Source organism: Perognathus longimembris, chromosome 1 (genome assembly GCF_023159225.1).
Source record: "Perognathus longimembris pacificus isolate PPM17 chromosome 1, ASM2315922v1, whole genome shotgun sequence".
NCBI lineage: Eukaryota > Metazoa > Chordata > Mammalia > Rodentia > Heteromyidae > Perognathus > Perognathus longimembris.
In genome coordinates this window covers 11,995,483-12,013,663 of record NC_063161.1, presented here as the reverse complement: position 1 = coordinate 12,013,663, position 18,181 = coordinate 11,995,483, and the positions used below count along the sequence as shown (strand labels likewise).

Below are 18,181 nucleotides of genomic sequence, written 5' to 3'. Positions count from 1 at the left end.
CTTCTAGCAGCGTTTAAAGCCCGACAGCCTCGACGGCACGTGTTGGCTCAGGTTTAAAGGAATGCAGTGAACTCTTCCTATCGCTGTCATCCATCCAGGAGTTGAAGTGCCTCTTTTCTTGGGCTAGGTTTCCTTTTCGTGTCAGCTGATACCACACTACTATCAAGGCCATCTTCCTCACAGGCCTGGCTGGTGCTTTCGGCCTAGGCCTGGGCGTTCATGTGCTCATGTGCCAACTTCCTTCCTTGAGAGGCAATCTGATGTCCCAGCAGTAGCACTCAGTGTAGAATCAAGGGACTGATTTGGTAGTACACTGAGTCCCCTTGTCCCTCAGGGTCTCCCCTGCCCTCTGGACCAGAATCCTGTGATCCTCTTTGCCCATTGGGCTGTGGAAGGTACTTTGTAAATTGTCAGATTCAAACCAAGTATCAGGTGTTACTCATGAAAGTGGAGCAACAGCAGCTCAAAATCTACCCGAGATTCTCATTCGTTTTTCCCTCCCATTAGAGGCTCACAGTGAGCATAAAGAGGCCATTTTAACATTCAAACATATTTAAAACAAGCAGAGGGAGAAATAACAGAATCTGACATTTGAGTGCTGTGCTAAGCCCTTTAATGAGATTACTCCTGTTCTGTCCCACGGAGCCAGGCAGATGGCTAAGTGACTTCCCCCGGACAGAATAAGCAGTTTGACCCTTTAATAGGAAACTGTGTGCTCTGCATGTGTGTGTATGTGTACATGTATGTGGGTACACTGGTACTGAGGCTTGAATTCAGGGTATGGCTTTTCACTGTCCCTTAGCTTTTTTTTTTTTTTTTGCGCCAGTCCTGGGGCTTGAACTCAGGGCCTAAGCACTGTCCCTGGCTTCTTTTTGCTCAAGGCTAGCACTCTGCCACTTGAGCCACAGCGCCACTTCCAGCTTTTTTCTATATATGTGGTGCTGAGGAATTGAACCCAGGGCTTCATGTATAGGAGACAAGCACTCTACCACTAGGCCATATTCCCAGACCCTAGCTTTTTTTTTTTTTTTAACTCCAGGTTGGCACTCTACCACTTGAGCCACAACTCTCTACTTTTGGCGTTTTGGTGTTTAATTGAAGAGTCTCACAGACTTTTCAGCATGGGCCAGCTTTGACCCATGATCTTAATATCTCAGCCTCTTGAGTAGCTAGGATTACAGGCCTGAGCCATTGGTGCCCAGATCTGCATATTTGTTGTTGTTGTTTCTAAGGGTCTGTTATTTCTGGGAGTTATTTCACATGTGCACTGGTTATGCCCTGAGTTAGCACACACTGTGGCTGTGGTATCTTCCCCCAGGATATTGGGGAAAGGACAAAATAATCTGGGGGCCTCTCCAATACTCTTACACTTGTCTGCGCTGGAAAAAATGATGACACCAATGGAAGGAAGTATGTGAGCCGGTGATGCAGAGTCTCTCTGTCTGTCTGTCTGTCTGTGCAGGTCCTCCCTGTCCATATTCAAGTGACACAAAATGCCCTTCAATGGTGAGAAGCAGTATGTGGGCGAGGACCAGCCCAGCGATTCAGACTCTTCCAGGTTTTCCGAGAGCATGGCTTCACTCAGTGACTACGAATGCTCTAGGCAGAGCTTCACAAGTGATTCTTCTAGCAAGTCCAGCTCTCCTGCTTGTGAGCCCACAGGGGAGCAGAAGCTGAGGGTGGTGGGGGTAGTTGAACAATTTGAGCACAGAGGCTGCCCTTTCTGGATATACCAGAATAGCTCTGTAGAAACAATGCTATTATTCTCTATGTGTTCTCAGAAAGAAATAGCCAAGGTTTGTAATCTACTAACATTTTTAAGTTGATCAAAGTCTCTAGTCTGTTTGATTTGACCGTAAATCAGAACGTCCCCCACCCCACCCCCAATCTCAGGCTCCCCCATTCCTTCTGTCTTTTCTTTCAAATGGTAGAAAGCCACTCCTTGTCATTATGTTTTGGACAAGTTAGGATAAATTCAGATTAGTCTTTTCTGATTTTCTTTCTTCCTCTGATTCACATGGAAGGAAACTTGCTCTCCTGGAAGGGTCAGGCAGGAAGTGAAATAATGTGAAGGGTTTCCTGCTGATTGCAAACACTTTTGTGCAAGTCACCAAGAAAGGGGCCCATAAGGAAAATGACTACACTGAGGTGATGAGAACTTGTTGCAAGAGTGGCCAGAGCAAAGGAGAAAGCTTTTTCCATTTTTATTTTTAAATATTTTTGTTTTAAATAGTTACATACTTACTTTAAAAAAAATCTTGGGCAATATGCAAGTTGAAAGGGAAAATATTGCTTGTAGTTTAATCCAGAAGTAACAGCTGGCAGCCCTTTGCCATATCTTTATCACACACACACACACACACACACACACACACACACCCATATCTATAGCTATGGATCTGTCTAGCTATCCATCCATCTATCTGTGAACTTTGTGTATGTGCGCCTATACTAGGTCTTGAACCACGCCCTTGAACCCAGAGTGCTGTCCTTTAGCTTTTTTTTTTTTTTGCTCAAGTCTGGCACTCTACCACTTGAGCCACAGTTCCACTTCTGGATTTTTGCTGGTTAATTGGAGATAAGCGTCTCACAGACTTTTCTGCCTGGGCTCGCTCTATACCATGATTCTCAGATATTAGCCTCCTGAGGAGAGCCACTGGCACTCAGTTCTATGTGGATTCTTTTCACTTAGTACTTGGAGTGAATGTACTCATGAGAATATTTTCTAAGCATTGGTTTTTTTCTTCTTTTTTCCAAGTTCTGAGGCTTGAACTCAGGGCCTGGGCAGTCCCTGAGCTTTGTTTGTCCAAGGCTAGCACTCTACCACTTGAGTCACAGCACCACTTCCAACTTTTTCTGTTTATGTGATACTGAGGAATAAAACCCAGGCCAGGGCATCTTGCATGCTAGGCAAGCACTCCACCACTAAGCCACATTACAAGCCCTACGCATTGTTTTTATGACTGCTTTATTAAGTGGGTAGACCATATCTTTGCTTACCCATAGATTTTTGTCTATTTACCTATAGATTTGTTATTACAAATTGTGCTTAATGAATATTTTCATACATAAAACTTTCTGGTAATTCCTTTGAATAGCACTGGATTATTGTACTGAAGAGTGCAAACTTTTTTTCTTTTGTACTGACACTGGGACTTGAACTCGGGGCATGATGGTCTTGCTTGTTTTTTCCTTCAAGGCCGTTGTTCCACGACCACACCTTGAGCCATACCTCCATTTACAGGTGTTTGTTGTTGTTGCTTAACTGGAGATAAGAGTCTCTTAGACTTACCTGCCCAGGGAGGGCAGCTTTGAACTGTGATCTTCAGATCTCAGCCTCCTGAGTAGCTAGGGTTACAGGCATGAGTCACTGGTGCCTGGCTTGAGTAGACATTTTTATGGAGAATCTTGAAGCAGAAGGAATTGTGAGCAAAGGAACTGGGCAGCCACTCCAGGATTTTTCACTGTTCTCTTGCCAGTATATATGGGGCTCATGCATCTGATAACAGGTTACCTAGGCATCTTGAAGTAAAGGATTGCCAAGTCTTTGTACCGTCTTTCTCCTGTTTTCCTCATTCATCTTCCTTTCCTCTTCCTCGTGTCTTCCTCTTTCTTGTCTTTCTTTTTAAAACCCTATTGATCTTTTTCCACTTTTGGAGCTTGTGATTTTTAATTAACAGAAGCAAAGATTTCTATCTAATTTTATAAGCATGATTTATTAGAATAATTTCTCAGTACAACCCCTAGACTTAACTCAGAAATACTCTAGCAATACTCTAGAAATAACTCTAGAAATAACTTTACTAACCTCCTACTGAGTAGAATATCCAGCTTCTAGGATTCATTTTATTTTACTTTATTTATTCGGTTCTTACTGTGTATATCTTAAGTTATTTTATCACATATTGCAACTAAGTCAATGATATCTGCCAATTAGCAAAACTTAGCATGGAAGTTAAGCCTACAGATACTGCCTATACATTTAGGAGGTTAAAGGTGGGGTTTTTTTTTTGTAGTCATGTCATTTTCCTTTATAGTGCATATAAATAAATGCAAATGTCAGTAGGCACTAAAAAGAAAGTGATTTAATTTTTAAGAAGTTATAATAGACCCATAACAAGTTTTTCTTAGAAATGTTTGAGAATTTATCAAATGTGTTAACTAAAGGTGCAGAAAGACTACTTACACGGTAAAGTAAGAAATCCATGTACTGAAGTACTTAATTCTCTTGTAAAACTCTGAAATATGCAATGGAATAAATTCAAGTTTGTCTGTATCATGAGGCCTCATTCCTCCTTGGGTAACAAACCTCTCTCCTACCACAGCACTGGCTGACATTTGCTTTTCTTTCAGCCACTAGCCCTCCCAGGGTTGTGACATTTGACGAAGTAATGGCTGCAGCAAGAAATTTATCCAACATGACTCTTGCTCATGAAATTGCTGTAAATGACAATTTCCAATTGAAACAAGATGCTCTCTCAGAAAACAGGTAACCTGAGAACCTTTGTTGTGTGTAAATAGTGCTGGAGAAAGAGAGAGTGTGTGTGTGTGTGAGAGAGAGAGAGAGACTGATTCACTCAGACTTCTGGAAGCTCTTAATATCCACAGATCTTGATTTTCAAATGATCCTTCACAATAGCCAAGCCTTCTCTTCTTAAAATGTGGCTGACTCTCCTGTTGTATTATATATTTTCTTTGGGGTAAAACATAGTAAAATTAGTCAGGTTTCTAATGCCTAGTGAAGAGCTTATAAATGATTTGATTGTGAACTCTTCCCATCTCTACAGAAAAAAATCAAAGAACTAATAAAAGACCATTTCCACTTTCAGGAAAATATAAAACTCTGATGTACCTTAGAAGGCTATAAAATGGTTTTGTTTTTTTTTCTTAGCTCCTTCCTGAACTAAAACAGTTCAGGTCTATATAGCTTGTAAGTGCAGTCTGGCAATGGCTAGGAACCATTGACTCATACCTGTAATCCTAGCTACTCGGGAGGCTGAGATGTGAAAAATCTCAGTTCAAATCCAGCCCAGGCAGGAAAGTCTGTAAGACTTATCTCCAATTAATCACCCAAAAAGCTGGAAGTAGAGTTGTTGTTCGAGTGGTGGAGTACTATCCTTGAGCAAAAAGCTTAGCAACAGCACCCAGGCTCTGAGTCGAAGCCCCAGGATTGGCGTTCGTGCATGCACACATGCGCGCATGCACGTCCAGCAATTGCTCTGGGTTTGACCAGCAGAGTCTCAAACATTGGAAATGGTATTTCTGTTTCATAAACACTTTCAGGCCAATAGAGTAAGTTTTCTTATTTATAGTTCCTAAGTAGAATATAATACTTCAAGTTAAAGAAACAATTTTTAATTCATACCCCTTAGAAAGCTAATTTCCATCTTTCATACCACTGTCATGTATTTAGATATTTATACTTGAAGAAAAAAGCAATAGGAGGTATCAAGCAATAATGATCAAGTTATTAATTAGTTCACTCACCAGGTATTCTTCACACATTCCCTAAGTGCCAAGCACCGTGCTAGGCACAGCAGAGGTACCCTAATGAAGGAGTTATGGCCTCTGACCGGGAGAAGGGTATTACTCTCTGATGAAAGAGACTTTTAAGTAATTACAGTACAGGGAAGCTTGAGGTTTTATAAAACCTAATGGAAAATGGAATAGGAGTTTAGTAGGAACATGTATTTTAGTGTGCTACTATTTTGGGGCATTGACACAAGGGGTGAAGCAAGGTGTCCATGAATTCTAAAGTGAGCTCTTCCTGGGAAGGCTCTGATTTCAGCAGCTTGGTCTGGCTAACCTTAAATGGGACAGCGAAGCAGAAGTTGGCAGACGTTCACAGGCATGACAATGTTCCGTTCCTTGCCATGAGACTTCCAACTGTTGAGGAAAGACTGTCACCTCATCCTTAATATGTAAATAAATCTAAAAATCTGTGCAGAGTAGCTACATTATTTGTGTGTGTGTGTGTGTGTGTGTGTACATGTACGTGTGTACACGTGTGTGTGCATGTACTGGGGCTTGAACTCAGGACTTCAACGATTTTACTTCACTTTTTCACCCATGACTGACACTCTACCAGCTAACTAAATTATGATACCTCTTTAGAATGAATTTTTTTCTTTTTTGTCAGTTCTGAGGCTTGGACTCAGGGCCTGAGCACTGTCCCGGGCTTCTTTTTGCTCAAGGCTAGCACTCTACCACTTGAGCCACAGCTCCACTTCTGGCTTTTTCTGTTTATGTGGTGCTGAGGAATCAAACTCAGGGCTTCATGCATACCAGGCAAGCGCTCTACCACTAAGCCACATTCCCAGCCCTAGAATGAAATTTTATGAAGTTTTTGAAAGCTATGGTAAATAAGCATTTTATTTATTTGTTTTGTTTTTCTGCCAGTCCTGGGGCTTGGACTCAGGGCCTGAGCACTGTCTCTGGCTTCTTTTTGCTCAAGGCTAGCACTCTATCACTTGAGCCACAGCGCCACTTCCAGCTTTTTCTATATATGTGGTGCTGGGGAATTGAACCCAGGGCTTCATGTATGGGAGGCAAGCACTCTACCACTAGGCCATATTCCCAGCCGTAAGCAAGCATTTTACAAGTCTAGGGAAGGGCTGTAGTTGTAGCTCTGTGATAGAGCACTTGCCTGGCATGTATGAGGCCCTGGATTCAATCCCCAGCACTACATAACAAGAAGAGTCTAGGGGAAACACACAGAAGAGAATATTAAATGGACAAAGTATATAATACAGTGCATACTGGGCTCCCTACTATATTGAAACAAAGCCCAACACGTTAAACACAGGAGCTATGTCAAATGATTAGTAGTGGGATTGGGGTTGGTTGGTATTCTCTGTTTTTAAAATCGCATTTCCAAAGATTTCTGCAGTGTAGGTAAGGCTTACTTAATGGGAGAGAATGGTGCTTATTTTAAAACCATCCACGTCTTGGCTATAGCTTGGCAGGCCGAGTGAAGCACATCGTTCATCAGGCCTTCTGGGATGTCCTGGAATCAGATCTCAACGCCGACCCTCCTGAGTATGACTATGCCCTCAAGCTGTTCGAAGAAATCAGAGAGGCAAGTGGATTAAAAAACAATTTTTTTTTACTGTTACTATAAAGATGCTCTACAGAGGGGTTACTTAAGTTGTGGTAAAGAGTACAATACTTTTTAGACAGTGTCACCCTTTCCCTCGCTCTCTCCCAGTTCTTCCCTCCCATCCTAACCCACAAGTTGTATCATTCATTTTCAGCATAGTATCTAGTGAGTATCATTACTGCATTTGCTCACCCTTTGTCCCACCATTTCTGTGCCTCTCCTTTCCTTCCCAAAGCTATATAAATAAACAAACAAGACAAAAAGAAAACAAATATAGCAAGAAGGAAAAAAAGTGCCTCTCGTTTCCATTTCCTGGAGTTTATTTCAGTAAATATTATTCTGCATGTTGATGTTTGAGATAGATAACTCCCTGCTCCACAGCACCATTATAGCAGGATACAGCCATAGGCCGGGAGACTGATAAGCAATAGAATGCTCTTCTCACAGTTCTGGAGGCTGAACACCAGCAGAATAAGTATCTGGCAGAGGCCTGCTTCCCAGTCATAGAGGACACTGCCTTGCTCATCCTCGCATCGTAGAAGAGGCAAGCAGCTCTCCAGGGTTTGGTTTGTTTTATAAGGGCACTAATCCCATTAGTTATGCCTCTACCTTGTGATCTCATCTCCTCCCACAGGCTCCTTCTCTGATACCACACCATTTCAATCTATGAATCTGACAGGGGGAGGATATAAATAATCAGACTATCACAGCTAATCCCCCCCCAAAAGACTGTTTTATATTCTTTAATAATGGCCCCTTATTTAAAAAAAAAACAAACCCTGAGCTTTTAGAGTTTTTTCCTGACTCTTCTGGAGGCATAGAGGCAGTAGGTAGAGCTCAGGGCAATGCTTAAAATTAAGCATGGATTCTAGCTGGGTGCTAGTGGCTTGCTCCTGTATTCCTAGCTACTCAGGAGTCTTGAGTTGTAAGGATCGTAGTTCGAAGGCAGCTCTGGCAGAAAGGTCCCCATGAGATCCTTATCTCCAAGTTACTATTCAAAAACCAGAAGTAGAGCTATGGCTCAAAGTGGTACAGCGCTAGCCTTGAGCAAAAAAGTTCAGGAACAGCGCCCAGGCCCTGAGTTCAAGCCCCACTCCCCACCCCCCCCAAAAAAACCAAAGGAACAAACTCCAGATTCTGGAGTTAAGTGGATTAGTGATGCACTTGCTGTCTTTAAGCAAGTAGTAGTTTTCCCAAGTACTTACAGCACAGTGACCATCATTAAATGACATGAAAGTTACTGTTTATCTAGCACTTACAAGGCAGAGCTCTCAGTTGGCTCTGAGCTAGGATGATTCATTTGCTCTAGTCCTGACTCTATGAGGCAATTACTCTTGTTATTTTATAGAAAGAAATAGTGTTTTCATCTATTATTGCTGTTATTGTTGTAGTTTTGGTGCTAGTACTGGGGTTTGAATTCAGAGCCTGGGTGCTGTCCCTTAGTTTTTTGTTGAAGGCTGGCACTCTACCACTTGAGCCACAGGGCCACTTGTGGCTTTTTTTCTGTTTATGTGGTGCTGAGGGATTGAACCCAGAGCTTTGCGCATGCTAGGCAAGCACTCTACCACTAAGCCACATTCCCAGCCCTTTACCTACTATTTTAAGAGTTCTTTTGGAACCATGAACTTCAACTTGTCCCTTCTTCTCTGTACTGTCTAAAGATTTTTGGAAGTGCAGTCAGTAATACGGTTTCCTTGCCTGATTTTTATTCTGATATAGATCATCTGTGATCCCTCCCATTAGGGGCTTTAGATTTAGAAGGTAGATTTGAGATTGTGGAATTTCTCCGATCCACACCCCCAGGCAGAGGCACTTTCTGTGGTCTCACTGTCATTAAAACATAGACAGGTAGCTTGGTCATCTAGACATGACAACTTTCACCTTATCATTCATGGATTGCTGCTAATTTTTCTTTATTTCCCTGCATAGATTCTTCTCTCTTTCCTGACTCCTGGAGGGAACCGGCTTCGCAACCAGATCTGTGACGTTCTGGACATAGACCTCATTAGACAGCAGGCTAAGCACAATGCTGTCGACATCCAAGGCCTCGCCAACTATGTCATCAGCACAATGGGAAAGCTCTGTGCTCCTGTGCGAGATGGCGATATCAGAGAGTTAAAGGCCACTGGCAACATTGTCGAGGTGCTGAGGTTAGCCCTTTTGCTGTTTACCTTTTTATACACTACCTTTGGATTTCATTCAGAAGGTGAATGTGAGCATTGGGGGACACAGAATAAGAACAGTTCTTCCAATTCTTGACCCTTGAAGAAAACAGATAATCAGGGAGTAAGTGAACCCTGTATAATGTGGATGGGCTTTTCACACAGAGCCATCAAGCAGGGCTGTTAGTTGGTGTGCAGAGAGTCCTGGAGACGTAGCGATGAAAGCAAATGGAATTCTTGACATATGGCAATTTCATTTGAGGGGGGACTTAGACCTTGATAATGAGCTATAGCTGTGCCAAGTGCTGTAGAAGGAGAAGTAAGGGTCTTAGGAGGGTCTCCAGCACGTGAAGTATCGAGTAAAGAATCTAGGAAAGGGGCTGGGAATATGGCCTAGTGGCAAGAGCGCCTGCATTATATACATGAAGCCCTGGGTTGGATTCCCCAGCACCACATATATAGAAAATGGCCAGAAGTAGCGCTGTGGCTCAAGTGGCAGAGTGCTAGCCTTGAGCAAAAAGAAGCCAGGGACAGTGCTCAGGCCCTGAGTCCAAGGCCCAGGACTGGCAAAAAAAAAAAAAAAAAAAAAAAAAAAAAAAGTATATAGGAAAGCTCTCTTTCTTAGTAAGAGTCATTAGCCACTGTAGCACATACCAAGTGATTTAACAAACAGAAGCTAATTACTCATATCACAGTCTGACTCAGGAGTTCTTGGTTAGGTAGGCAGCTTTCCACATGCCATTCGGGAGCCAGGCTTCTTCTGTCCATGGCTGAACCCTCACCCAGGTTCTTGGCATCCTCTCAGTTCAGCTGGTGATGTAAGAGATCATGGAAAGGAATGCCAAGTGTGTAAACATCTAAGCCAGAGTTACACAGTCCCGTGAGCATGACCAGGCATGACGAGGCCCCACCTAGATTGAAGGAGAGCTGGGAAATGTAGTTGCTGTCTAGAAAAGCCCACAGCCACAAATCTGTTCTGGAGAGAGGTGCTTTTGGTGGTCAGCTAGCCATCTCTGCTGCAGCTTTCCCAGGGAAGTAAGGCCGCATGTTCAATCGCCACACTATGATCTGATCCTGCAGTGTGGATAATACTTCCTTCTGATCCCAGAGCAGAGAATGCTGCGTAACACATTTTACCATGGTAGGAAACTTTTCTCCTTTTCTTCTTCTTCTTCTCTTTCTTATAAATATAGCAATAACACTTGAGTTTTATGTAATTAATTTTTAGAAAAGTAGGAGATGGAAGCTAGTTTGCCTAGAGCAGGTAACTTCTTGTGTGACCATAAGCAAGTTGATAGCTTCTCAAAGTGACACTTTTCCTGTCTGTAAAATAAGCTTTATGCGTCTTTTTAGAGTTGTCTCAGTTCTGTCAGATTGTGGCACCCTTACTCAGGTTTTCTTATTATTGACGCATAATATCAAACCGGCATCTTATTCTTGATCATTTATTGAGCACCTACTGTGTACCACTTCCTCCTACACTTTGCCTTCATTATGTCCTTGACAGTTATTATATCCTTCCAAAGTTGATATCCTCCTCTCTCACGCATGAGAAAACTGAGGCTCAACAGAGATTAATTTGTTCATGGCATCACACCTGGTCAGTGGCAAAACTAGGTTTGAGCATAGGACTGTCCAGCTGTACAAAGAAGTATTTTTCTCAGTCTTCACTGCCCTGTCCTTTCGATCCTTTCTTATGTATGTATTGCCTCTTATTTCATCAGTATTAGAAACTGTATGTCAGGGGCTTTCAAGTGAAAACTCTTTGATATCTCTAGTTTTGGGGGGGCTTCTTTTAACATCTTTCCGTTAATTCATGACTGTCTGTAATGGATGAGCCACATGTATTCTGTCGGCGCCAGTAAATACTCTTGAGATGTGTAGAAGGAACATTTAGAATGCGTATGTAGAAGATCCTATGAAATGAATTTGCCAAGTCACCATTGGAATTTCAAAACCATGTTGATGTTTATCTTTTCCAGCCATAACATAAATAATAGCTGGAGAATATCAGTTTGATGTCTTTGTTATGTGTCTAACTGTTTTAATTCTAAACTTTTTAGACAAATATTCCATGTCCTGGACCTCATGAAAATGGACATGGCCAATTTTACAATTATGAGTCTTAGACCTCACCTTCAACGTCAGTTGGTTGAATATGAGAGAACCAAGTTCCAGGAAATTTTGGAAGAAACTCCAAGTAAGTATAACACAATGTGTATTCATGTGATACAGTAACTTTGGACAATTTCATAATGTCATTCAACTTAAATTTTTTTATCTTCCCATTACACTTGTTTTTATTTTCTAAAATTGGCCTCTCATACTTAGAGATGTTTCTGTGGTCCTGGAAGATGTGCTGAGCACTACTAATTTTTTCCATTCACTCCAGAATTATTTCTTGAGCACCTGCCATGGTATAGAAATTGTTTAGGGTTATAGATACTTCACTGGACAAAACAATAAAAGCACATCCCCCAAGAAACTGGCATTCTAGTAGGAATGGCAAATAAGGCTATGTGTTCTCAGATATATTGTTAGGGGCAGTAGGAAGTATTTTATAGATGGGACAATTGGGAAATCCTCTTATTAAAGTAACAGTTGAGGATAAAGTTGACTGGGATACATTGTATACGTTTATAGAAATGTTACAAAGAAATTCCCTTGAAGAACCAATGTATGCTAAATAAAAATAATGAAGGAACCATTGAGCAAAGAAATTGGGGAAGGGCATGTGAAGATCTGCCCCAAGGGACGTTGTCGCCATAGGAAGCTGCAAGTACAGAGACCATGAAGCAGAAACAAGTTTATGCAATTTGATAAACACAAGGCAGATTTTGTGGCTGGAGTAGAATAGGTAAGGGGAGAGGGGCCGGTGAGGAGGTAGACGAAGGCGAGTGACCTGGAGCCTTGTTAAGTTCCTTAGGAGTTTAGATTGCATTCCAGTGTGATTAGAAGTCTATGGAGAGCTTGGAGCAGGGGAGCAACACCTGATTTTTATTTTTGGAAAATAGCCTGGTTCCTGACAAAGGAATATATATTATATATTCATGGGAGGAATCAGGGAAGCAGAAATGTTATTTGGAGTTAGACAGACGAGAAATGATGGTAGTGGTAGAAGTGGTAAGAAGCAGTCAAATGTGTGTGTGTGTGTGTGTGTGTATGCATGTATGCATGCATGTATATGTGTGTATGCACATGCATGGGTGGGTACCAGTACGGGTGGGTGCTTAAACTCCCACCTGGGAGCTGAAAATTGGGGCACTGAGTTAATGTGCTTGTAATGTCACTACATGTTCTTGTGCCCCCTCTCTTCCAAACTTAGTGAGCACAGGGGCCGTAGATCTAGGAGTCACAATGCTTGATATAATACCTGGCACATAGTCAGCCCTCAGTGGTTACCACTGAATAAATGGGCATATGGAGAAACTCTTACTATTAGCCTCATGGAAAACAAGAGGTCACAGAGAGCCTGATAGGTTGCACAGGGACAGTCAGTATACTGCTTGTGGGCATGGAATCCCAGTAGATCGGAGAGAGTGGACTGTCTACATACACTCTGGACCTGTATGATTGTGACTAGCATTCCAATTCCCTGGGGCATTTAAACACAGATGCCTGGGCTCCACCTCAGGCTGATTAAGTCAGGAGCTCCAGGAGTTTTGCCTGGGATCATTATTATTTTTCTTTCTTTTTAAAGCTCCCTGGGCGATTCTAAACGCAGGCAGAATTGAGAATCACTAAGCCACACTGTTGCTTTTGTTCAAGATAACTAAATAGGCTTTTAAATGTGTCAGCTGTAAATGATTAGACTTGCAGTCTAAATGCTTATTACTGCCATATTGTAATTACATCCATGTGGATTTTTTTCACTCAGCATTCTCTGTTGGATGTCTTTTAAATAAAAGACAGCAAATCTTTTACATCTTTATATAAACGGAACTGGCTAACCACGAACATTTGCCAAGTGAGAAGACTTGTGAAATTCTGGGGGTGGTGCAGCTTCAGTGTTGCAAACAGAGTAACTCATAAATTAGCCCTGTTTAAGTGCTGGGTCTGAGGAAGAATTGCAATCTGTTTTTCTTTCTTTCTCTGGCTCTCTCTCTCTCGCTCTCGCTCTTGCTCTCACTCTCGCTCTTTCTCTCTTTCTCAGCAGTTGCCACCTTATAAATTCTATCAAATACATACTTTATTAGAACTGTGATATAAAAAGCAATTTGTCTCCAGTGGGGAATCTTGAACTGGGTTTAACATAAAGTGAATTTCGCCCTAAAGTAGACAGCCAGGTAGAAAAATCTTGCCTCTAGACTTTAGACTTAAGGCCTTCAGGAATAGTCTTCAATATAATATGGTTCATGATGTAAGAGATATGGAATTCAAGGTTGGGGGAAATTCTTGTGAGCGCCAACAAAATACTAATTGTCATGTGAGTCAGGGGAGGTTTTAGCCCTACCATTGGACACTGACCCATGTCTAGGGACACCTTGTGGTTGTGTCAGTTTTGCAGGGGTGTAGAAAGGTAGGGGTGTCTAGTGGCTAGCAGCCAGAAATGCAGCTACATCCTACGGTGAACAGGGCAGTGTCTTATACCAAGGGATTATCAGCCCATAATGTCAGCAGTGCCAAGACGGAGCCACTTTGTTATAGGTCACAAGTCAGAACAAATCCATAGCTTCATAGTCCAGGGCAATGTGGACTTCAGTAAATAAGGAAAACTGGTAGCCATTGAGCTCTCAGGGAGTTGTTTTTTTGTGTTTGGAAGTAGATTTTTGTTTATTATTGGTTGGGTGGTTCTGGGGTTTGAACTGTAGACCTCATATTTGCTAGGCAGCATTTGAACCATGTTCCAGCTCTTTGATGCTTTAATTTTTTTTACAGCATCTTTTTGCTCAGTTCTAGTCTCGATCTTCCTATGTATGGCTCCCACTTAGCCAAGATTACACATAGTTTATACTATTATGCTCTGCTTATTTATGGAGATGGGGGTGGCAGGTCTCACTAATCTTTTGCCCATGATGGCCTCCACCTTTGGTCTTCTTGATCTCTGTCTTTCAAGTAGCTGGGATTACAGGGTTGTGCCACCATGCCACCCCCCCCCCCCGGAAATTATCCTGTTTCATATAGTCCTGGTGCAGGGTAGATTCCTTCTTCTTGCCTTCTTTATGTTGTCTTCAAGGGCCTGTCTTCATTTGCAGAAGCAGGCACCTGCAGAGTACCACTGAAGCAATTCTATGTGGATTGTAGTTGTTTAGCAGAAGAAACTACTACCATTAGATAAATTCTGCTCATGGTAACTGCTAGGCACCTAATGATAATGGGTTTGGGGGGGGTAATATTTGTAGTGCCATATGCTTAAAAATGAAATTAGTTCAAGACCTCCTTTCCAGTGATCCATATTTTTAATGCAGGAGCCTTGAACTTGGTAACTAATCTTGTTTGAAGGGAAAGGGCAAGCCTGCTGGGCACTGCCACATGTTCTTTAAGCTCAAATGAAGTGTAAGACTCATGTCTACTGTCTTCCTCCCTTCCCACTTCTTTCTGCCACCTTTACCTCTGGAGCAGTCCTTGCCAAGAATCAGAGCTCTTGGCTGGGTGAACTAAAATTTCAATTGGGGTCTGTTTTCTAGGCAATGTCTACTTTGAAGCACTGCTTTAAAGGGATCTGCTGAGATTTCACTTCCTCAAGCTAATATACTGATATTTAGAAAAGCAAAATAATAAAAAGATTCTTTAAAAACAATTTTTAAAAGCCTGCTCAAAGCGGCCTAGAGCTCAGCCTAGCTTTCATTCTGTGGAGGTCACTCCTGTGTATGTTAACCTCTGCAGTGAGGCAGTTGTGGTGAGACATGAGGAGAACCTGGCTCAGACCTGCTGAGCCTCAGACACCAGAACCAATTCAAGTGTCAACATCCATCTCCCTCTTAGAGGTATCTGGGGAATTAAATGAGCTCCTATAATCATTGCTAACAGTGGAGATTCTGTAGACCCTAGAATGGTTCTAAGTGTTTTACATGTGTTCATTTGTTGAATCCTTACCACAACGCAGAAAGGAATTGTTACTGTCTTCATTTTACAGATGTGCAACCTGAGTAGATTGTCCCTTACCCAAGGCACACACGGCTCATGAATGCCATCCTCCCAATCCCTGCACCAGCCACTTACCCTGCAGGGAAGAACCTAACACAAACTCTCTCTGTATCCTGTCATGCATAATGGTTAGGTTATGGACCTGTCTCCCCATCTGGACTTGGGGCATGGCTGTGTCTTTTCATTCATGCTTAGCACCTCACATAGACTCTGTCATATGGAATATACAGGTGGAAGGGGTCAGTGAGGTACAGGACACATATGTGGATCTTTATTTCACTCCTAGATGCTCTTGAGCAAACTACAGAATGGATCAAAGAGTCTGTAGATGAAGCACTTCTTTCTCTTTCGGAGACTGCTACAACTCCTGGGACTGAAAATAGCTCCACACCAAGCCTGAGCCCTACGTTGGTGCTAAACAACAGTTACTTGAAACTGTTACAGTGGGATTATCAGAAAAAAGAAATACCAGAGGTGAGATTTTTCTTCCTTCAAGTTTTCCAGGATTTAAATGACTGAGTTTTAATTTTGAATCAGTTGGCCTGCCTGTGTTACATATAATTTAATGACTTCATTGAAGTCAGATTTTTTAAATGGGAATTTGGATACTGCATTGCTTATTTTACATTTTCATGGCATTGTGCTTCCCTTTCTATTTTTACATCTTTGTACTAGACACTCATGACAGATGGAACACGACTTCAGGAACTGACAGAAAAGCTGAATCAATTGAAAATGATCGCCTGTCTGTCTCTAATTACCAACAACATGGTGGGTGCGATTATAGAAGGCCAGCCTGAGCTTGCAAACAGGTTAAAAAGGATCTCAGCTGTTCTACTTGAAGGCATGAACAAAGAGTAAGTTTCCTGTGTTGACTTGTATCTGTTCCCCCACATGCTAAGGTTCTGGGTAGGTTTTAGGGAGCCAGGATAATTCTGGGCATCTGGATCTTATCCTCAGGGTTGTGCTTTAAAAATGCTAACCTTTACCACTTCTTTTTCTAGAATTTCTTTCAATATCTCTGAAAGCCTAGCTACCCTTTGATAGGAAAGGAGAAGCCTTTTCCGTGGCAAGTGCCAGGGTGAGTGTAGTGTTTCTCCTTCTGATGGGTATGTGCAAGAGCACACTCATAGTACTGTGGGGAAAAAAAAACAACACTAGAAATCTACTAAATCCAGTGTTTAGAATTGCCCTCATCACAGAGGACTGTCTAGATCCAGTTGATCTATTCTTTTACTTATCTGCAGTGAAACAGTTACTATTTCATAAATCCAACCTGCTACAAAGCCCTTAGAAGTGGTAACAGTTCAACAGTTCTGTCTTTCATATATATATATTCAAAGGTTTGATACAGAAGTGGAGGCATGGCCCAACTGGTAAAGTGCCAGGCTTGTGTGAAAAAAATCAAGCAAGAACATGAGGTCCCTAGTTTAAATCCCAGTACTGGTGTGCATGTGAACACACACACACACACACACACACACACACACACACACACACACACACAGTGATACAAATCTAGTAATCTCCAGTGTCTCATTTTCATGGAACGCTATAATTCTATTTAGATCATCACACTGAAATTCTAAGACAATTTCTAGTGTAGTCAATGACCTGATGTTTCAGTGGATCTAGTCTGGGTCAGCGCCTCCTGCTGGTTCACCCTCCAAGTGGTTTCAGGGACATATCATCTCTCCTGTCATTGGGGTTGGGAACTGCACCTCTCCTTCTATTACACACAAATTCCTTGATAAAATTCTAGTCTAGAATTCCAAGAGGTTTAGGATCCAAACTTTTCATTTTGAGCTGAAGCACAGTAAAAGAATAGAATTTCCTTCAGACTTCATAGACAGAAAAGGACAAAACAGGCTTGAGCACTGATCTCTCTCGAGGCCTTTCTTTTTCTACTGATTTCTCTTGCTAGCCTACCATGTTGCTGCTGCTGCTGCTGCTTTTTCTTCTTTGTTTTTTTTTTGTTTGTTTGTTTGTTTTTTTTGCCAGTCCTGGGCCTTGGACTCAGGGCCCGAGCACTGTCCCTGGCTTCTTTTTGCTCAAGGCTGGCACTCTGCCACTTGAGCCACAGCGCCACTTCTGGCCATTTTCTATATATGTGGTGCTGGGGAATTGTGCTTTTTCTCCTCCTCCTCCTCCTCCCCCTCCCCCCCCCTCCTCCTCACCCCTTCTTCCTCCTCCCCCTCCTCCCCCTCCCCCTCCCCCTTCTCTGTCTCAGATTCATTCCTCCCCCTCCTCCTCCCCCTCCCCCTCCTCCTCCCCCTCCCCCTCCTCCCCCTCCCCTTCTTCCTCCTCATCTAGCTACTTATGAAGCTGAGGTCTGAGGATCAAGGTTCAAAGCCAGGTGGGCCAGGAGAGTCCATGAGACTCTTGAATCTCTAACCACCAAAAAGCTAGAAGCTTGGGCTGGGAATATAGCTTAGGGGTAGAGTGCTTGTCTTACATGCATGAAGCCCTGGATTTGATTCCTCAGCACCACATAAAAGAGAAAGGCTGGACGTGGCTCTGTAGCTCAAGAGGTAGAGTGCTAGCCTTGAGCAAAAAGAAGCCAGGCCCCAGGACTGGCAAAACAAAAAAACAAAAAACACCTAACAGCAACAAAAAGCTGGAAGCTCAAGTGGTAGAGCTACCTTGAGTGAAAAAGCTTAGAGAACTGGGTGTCGGTGGCTCATGCCTATAATTCTAGCTACTCCGGTAGCTGAGATCTGAGGATCATAGTTCAAAGCTAACCTGGGCAGAAAAGTCACTATAAGACTCTTATCTCCAGTTAACCTCTCAAAAACTGGGAGTGGCTCTGTGGCTTAAGTGGTAGAGCACTAGC

The 18,181-nt window shown here is 42.5% G+C and overlaps 1 protein-coding gene across 3 annotated transcripts in view; it reads left to right on the top strand.

Moving 5' to 3' along the window:
• The window catches only part of Tcp11l2 (t-complex 11 like 2), a 34,983-nt gene that overhangs the window by 8,016 nt on the left and 8,786 nt on the right, over window positions 1-18,181 (top strand). For 2 of the 3 annotated variants that reach the window (XM_048356637.1, XM_048356643.1), the window contains exons 2-8: window positions 1,463-1,650; window positions 4,354-4,489; window positions 6,958-7,078; window positions 9,029-9,249; window positions 11,325-11,461; window positions 15,635-15,822; window positions 16,024-16,205. In XM_048356637.1, coding sequence (XP_048212594.1) covers window positions 1,494-1,650; window positions 4,354-4,489; window positions 6,958-7,078; window positions 9,029-9,249; window positions 11,325-11,461; window positions 15,635-15,822; window positions 16,024-16,205 — 1,142 coding nt within the window. In that variant the 5' untranslated portion in view covers window positions 1,463-1,493. The remainder of the gene's footprint in view (window positions 1-1,462; window positions 1,651-4,353; window positions 4,490-6,957; window positions 7,079-9,028; window positions 9,250-11,324; window positions 11,462-15,634; window positions 15,823-16,023; window positions 16,206-18,181) is intronic. The other variant, XM_048356653.1, reaches the window with a different exon arrangement.